Source organism: Lontra canadensis, unplaced genomic scaffold (genome assembly GCF_010015895.1).
Source record: "Lontra canadensis isolate GAN:19392208 unplaced genomic scaffold, GSC_riverotter_1.0 scaffold43, whole genome shotgun sequence".
Taxonomy (NCBI): Eukaryota; Metazoa; Chordata; class Mammalia; order Carnivora; family Mustelidae; genus Lontra; species Lontra canadensis.
This window is the reverse complement of record NW_022631037.1, coordinates 3,483,329-3,489,093: the sequence shown is the minus strand read 5'-3', so window position 1 is coordinate 3,489,093 and position 5,765 is coordinate 3,483,329. Positions and strand designations below refer to the sequence as shown.

At 55.8% G+C, this 5,765-nt stretch overlaps 1 protein-coding gene across 7 annotated transcripts in view; it reads right to left on the bottom strand.

Moving 5' to 3' along the window:
• MTMR4 (myotubularin related protein 4) overlaps window positions 1-4,538 on the bottom strand; it is a 23,899-nt gene extending 19,361 nt beyond the window's left edge. The window contains exons 1-2 of one of the 7 annotated variants that reach the window (XM_032871940.1): window positions 4,323-4,538; window positions 2,849-2,887 (exon numbers count right to left, since the gene is read on the bottom strand). In XM_032871940.1, coding sequence (XP_032727831.1) covers window positions 2,849-2,851 — 3 coding nt within the window. In that variant the 5' untranslated portion in view covers window positions 2,852-2,887; window positions 4,323-4,538. Of the gene's footprint in view, window positions 1-653; window positions 882-2,848; window positions 2,888-2,970; window positions 3,207-3,249; window positions 3,308-3,518; window positions 3,822-4,047; window positions 4,169-4,322 lie in introns of those variants that run through there. The other 6 variants (XM_032871937.1, XM_032871938.1, XM_032871941.1 and 3 more) reach the window with 6 other exon arrangements.
• Between the last annotated feature and the right edge of the window lie 1,227 nt (window positions 4,539-5,765).

The following is a 5,765-nucleotide window of genomic DNA, read 5'->3' as shown; positions in this document are numbered from 1 at the left end:
GGGGGGGGGGATAAGGAGGGGAGGGGTGGCAACAGCTGAGAGGACAGATGGGGGAAGCTGGGAAGGAGCATTAAGCCAGAGGGGGGGGAGAAGGGGAGGACTGGGAATGATGCAGAGGTAGGAGCCCTGCAGAGGCAGGGAAGATGGAGAAGAGAGGCTGTCTGGGGGACAGTCAAGGAGAAAAGACTGGCGTGTCAGGTGAGGTATGTTGTGGTGGAAGGGGGAGGGGACCGGAGCCAGGCAAACAGCTCAGATATCCTGTGCTCCCCGACGGGCCCCCTAACATCCCAGATCAGTCACATCCCACATCCCCAAGCAAGGATGCTGCGGGTGGGACCAAGATGGAGAGGCGGAGGTAAAGGGATGTACCCCTGCAGGGCGGGGCCTGGAGATCTGCAGTCAAGGGCAGTGGCTGCGGGGCCAAGATGGGTCACAGAATTTACACATACACACACACGCTTTCCATAATCCCCGGCCCCCGAAGATGAAAGCAAGTCCAAGAAAGAAAAGGAAACCCCCCCCCCTCCACTGCCAGGGGCCACGGGAAGCGGGATGAGCCAAAATTCGGAATCGCAAGGGCTGGCGCTGGGCGGGGCTGCGGGTGCAGCAAGCACTGGGACCCCCGGGCCCCAGCAGACCAGGCCAACACTTACGAAGCAGCTGAGCATGGAGCAGGAGACGCGGGCGGTCAGGCTCATGGTCGCGGGCGGTCTGGACCAGCACACATGTCCCCGGAGCCGCTGCGCTGCCCGCCAGTGCCGGACGCCCGCCGCATCACGGCTGCGGGGCCCGCCAGGTGCAGCCGCGGCGACCAGGAGGCGAGCGCGCTGGCGGCGGGGCCTCCGCGCGGCTCCCGCGCGCCTCTCCCCTCCTCTCCACAATGGAGCTAGCCCGGCTCCGCCCTCCGGCACGAGCGCGGAAGGGAGGGGAGCCAAACGAGCGGAGCGCCCCGGGCCGCGCGAGGAGGGGGGTGGGGGCGGATCCTCGAGGCCCCGCCCACAGCTCCAGGCTCCTCCCTCCTCGCGGTCCCCTCCGGCCGCGTGCGAGGGCGTCCTCAGGGGACGTCTGGGGGCTTTCGCAGTCTGGGCGGAGGTACTGCCCCCAGACCGCGTCAGAGGGTAAGGCAAGCCCTCCTACATCCTTTCACTTCCCATATTCTCAGTGAACCAGCCCACACCCCTCTTTTCACACTCTGTCCCCATGTCCTCCTCACTCTGAGTTCCCCCAGTGCCTGTCCTGAATTCCCAAGATAAGGCTCACCTACAGTTTCAAGGCCTCCTCCTTTTCCTACAAAACCACCACCCACCACACCCCTGTCCACCAGCGTCCTCCAATCCCATGACATCACTAAATCCCACTCCCTTTTTTGCCCTTCCAAACAGACACTGGTCTATGCCAGGTTGGCCACTCCACACTCCTGAAAGGGAAGTTCTTTAAGTGTTTTATTCCATGGCCCCTGCCCAACCCTACCCTTCAGCTCCATCTCTCCCTTGTTTCACATCCTCTGACATCTAGATAAGAAAGTCCTTCTTGGAGAAGAATTTTGGGAGGCTGGGAAAGAGAAGACTGGAACTACGGACCACAAAAGCTATGCAAAACAAAACCTGAAACCCAAGAGTAAGGTATGGAGGGAGTTGGGTAGAGGGCGAAGGAATAAGGAGGAGTCAGGCTCAAAGTGTGAGCAAAAGTCTCGGAAGGAGCTGGTTGGGACCCCACACTTCCTGTGCCTGGTAACTTTCAGGAACTGGGGCTTTGGTTTTGCTCTGGGGGGGAAGGGGGAATAGGAGGAAAACTTGACATTGTATTAAGCATCTGCTATGAGCCAGGCAGGCTGCAAACATTACCTCACTAGAACCTGTCAACTCTCCAAGAATTAACTGTTTTGCTGGTGAGAGGTCAGGCTTAGAAAGAAAATATGCGAGTTACCTAAACTATTCAAGCAGTGGTGCTAGGATTCAAAAATAGACTACGCTCACTCTAAAGCCCATGGTCTTTTCAGAGAGTCACAGAAGAAAAGAGGAAGGGGGCTATCACTTGGTGGGAACCAAGACCACCAGGCTTTCTAGGGAAGAGACGAGAACCACATACCCCCATGCCTGTGGAGGAAAGGAGTGAGTCCTCTCACCAACTGAATTCCTTAACCTGCACAGGGGACACTCGAAGAAGCTGAAAAGATACAGCCAGAGCAAGGGCCCAGTATGGGCCTGGGCCTGCAACTCTCTGTTCTCTTTTCATCTCACACTTCCTCCTCCTAGTTCTCAGGGGTTAGCTAAGGGGTTCCCTGAATGTGAGGTCAGAGAAGGGCATTTACAGTTAATGGAAGGTATAAGCATCATTTTCACCGCTATATATCCAGTCAGCTACTGAGTGTAGTAGCTTAAAAGACAGCAGCATCTTAGAGCTGGAGAAACCCCACTGTTTTGATGGAGTCACTCCCAATACAGCACCCACAATATTCAAGGGGCTCACTAGGAAGTGCAAGGATCTTGAGATAAAGGAGGCCTGGCTTTTCAGACCAGAACAGAGAGCTTCCACCAGGCACCCAAGAAAAGTAAGAAAAGGACCATTACGAAAGGCTATGAGAGCCAGTGGTAGTATTGGGAAGGTATAGCATACATAGCATGTGCAGGAAAAGACTTCTTGAGGCTTCCTGTCCCAGTGCTATATATTGGCTGGTGTTTTGCAACCTAAAGAAACCCTAATTTATTTCCAGGAGAGATGAACCTGTTTAGAGGCTGAACAGAGTAGCACAGAGCTCAAGGTCCAGGAGGGGCAGGACAGCTTCACAAAAAAAGACAGAAGGATTACAGAAAATAAAATAGTCTGAGGAAAGAGAGAGAATACTCACCATTCTACTGTGGTGAGGGTCCTGGCTGCCTGCTTCTTACTGTAAAAAGACAGAAACATAAGATTAAAGAGCACCATTAACATTACCTTAGAATCAGCGAATGTCACACATCTACTCCTAAACTCTTCAGCGAATTTCAGAGAACTGGCCTCTCCCCGTGTCCCCTCGCCAGACAGAGGCAATGTGAGCTACGTGGGGAGAAAGCAACAAGTGATTCTGCAGGGCATGGAGTCGGCCCCAAAGTTCTGGCGCAGGAATGAGTGTCATCCGAGATTATTCGGCAGAACTCAAGAGTCCTGATTCCCAGACCAGAAGGAGAAGAACACTCCAAACACTGTTCCTTTTGGGAAAGCAAAAGAACTGCCAACTCTGAAAAGAGAGGCTGCCCAACCTGGACTTACTTCTGGCCCTGGAGGGACATGAAGCCACAAGAACGCTCTGCCAGCCTCCAAGTCTGGAAGTAGCACCCACCTGACCTGTTTACTGGGGGCAGAGTCCAGAGCAGAGGACAAGAGGGAGGGGACCACAACCTGGGAGCTGAATGCCTTCTGGCAGCAGGACTGAGTAAGTCCTGCTTAAAGTATTTGACACCAAGTGGGATGCTGGTTTATGGGAGGAGGCCACACAATAGAGACAGAATCAGGCCAGCCTAAGGCCTCAGAGTCAGTACCTGTCAAATGGGCCCAAGTAACAGAAATTCAGGATGGGCCTCCTTGGCCCACTTAGGGAGGCAGGCCCAGGTTTTCCTGACACTTTCGCTCATGCCTGCTATCCGAGCTCAGAAGTCCAGCAGTTCCCTGCGGAAGGCTGCGGGGATAAAAGCCTCCATCTGTGGTCCTGCCCGTCTCCCTGATCACAGCCCACCCTTCCTCACGGGGGAGCCAGCAAGAGGCAAGCCAGAGGTGCTGCCTCACCGCCCACTGGCACGCAGCCTCAGGGAAACGGAGGGAGGGAAAGAGGGACAAGGACCAGGCCTGGGATGCCCAGACCAAGGGGATCTGGCCCCGGGGTGGGGGCGGGCCAGGCTGGCAGGAGAGCCCAGGTGTCCAGGTTCTAGAGGCGGAGCCTAAAGATTCGGAGGCGGGGCCTCGAATGACAGAGGGCGGGGCCCATGAAAGCCGGAGGGGCAGGGGCGGGGCGAGGCAAGACGCGGTCGTTGCGGTTCCCAGACTGGCAGTGCACGGGGCACGGTGACTCACCCAGGCGGCGTCCGCCCGACCCTCCGAGGCCGCGCTCTCACCACTTCCGTCTCCCCCAGCTGCCGAGGCCGCGCAGCTTCGACCCCACCACGGGGCCTCTTCCCCCAACCAATCGTATCTCCGGTCTGTGCCCGCCCTGGCCAATAGCCACACCAAGTCCCGCCCTGCCCCCACCACGCAGCCGCCGCCCTCACTCTTCACTCTGCTCATTGGTCAAGTGGGGCAGACGCCCTCCCAGCCTTTAGCCTATCGGGTGCCGGAAGACAAGACAGTACCTGGAGAGAGTAGGCACGGCCCCGGAGAGGAGGCTCGACCAATGGGAAATCACAGCGCGTCCCTGCGGCAGCCAATGACAGAGTAGTAAAAGGGGGGCTGCTGGAAGAGGCTCCAGGGGCCGGAAGTGGGGGTGGCCGTCGCCTACTGGTAGCGCAATTGGAGGCGGGCCCTTGTAAGGGCATAGGCCTTACAGCCACTTCCGGCGACGACCACGCCTTGGGTGTAGTTCTCAAATAGATCCCCGGTGGCACCGCAGTTTATCCGTTTCCAGTTTGGGTTTCGCTGCGGTCATCCTCTCGTCCCAAACCCGGAAAGAGAGAAAAGACCCCGCAGGCTAAGAGAGGAGGGAGGCCTGGGCGCAAGGTTCTGTCTTCGGTCTTCTCCGAATGGAGGCGGGAGGGTTTCCTCTCTTCCGCGTCGTGACGGGTTCCTTCGACCCTTACTTTGCATCAGCGAACCGACCCTGCCGTCCTTCAGGACCTGCATGGTGCCGTCAGTCCCGAGTCAAGATCTCTCATTTGAGAGATACGAAATCTGGATCTCAAATTGCCACGAGCTAGCGGCGACCGCCTGGTCTGTAAGGAGAGTGGGAACGGGACTCGCCCAGCTCTTTGCTCCTCCCTTCTTCTCTCCCCTCCGGGGAGCTAGAGCAGGCAGCACGGCGGAGGGTGGCCGCTGGAGGTCGCCGTGGCCAAGAGATACCACCAACCCGGCAGAAACGGAGAACCGTTGATTTAGACTCTCAAGCGGTAGCTTCACTTTGGGGTTTTGCCTGAATGTTTTAAATACCAGGCCCGGGGGCCAAAATGTCTTCACGGGTCTCTGTGAAATTTTACTACAGCTGGTAAATCCAGCAAAACAGGAATCTTGCCCGTGTTCACTGCTTTAACCTGGGTCTAGAAGTGTCTGCAACCTAGCAGATGCTTAATATGTTACAAGAAAAACTTCTCGAGGACGATTGTACTTTACTCATTCCCAGCACTTACTTTAGTGTTGGATGATCCCAAGGGTTTCAGTATTTGTACAATGTTCTAGCACAGGCTTCTTGGAGCGCAGAGCTTAATTCTGTGTATACACCTTTCCCCAAATCAGGGGAAACAGGAAGTCAGTAAGCTGCATGCAGGTAATACCATGTTTTCCCAAGAGTGGATATCAGATCCAAAGCATCTATAGAACTGAAAATACTGTATGTGGAAAAGATGGAGAGCGGGTCAGGCCCCAGAAAAGAGAGGCAGGATAGAAGTGGTCAGTATGATGGAGAGGCCAGGTTGGATTCTAAGCGGAGACTGAACCCTGTCATAGGAGAGGAAAGTTTCCCCTACTCCCCCTTTCCTATTAAAAGCCAGAAACCAGCACCCTCCTTCAGCACCCTTTAAAAAATGGGTCCTAGGATCTTCTTGGTCTCCAAGAGGTGGTAAAGACACAGACAGCGACACCAGAAG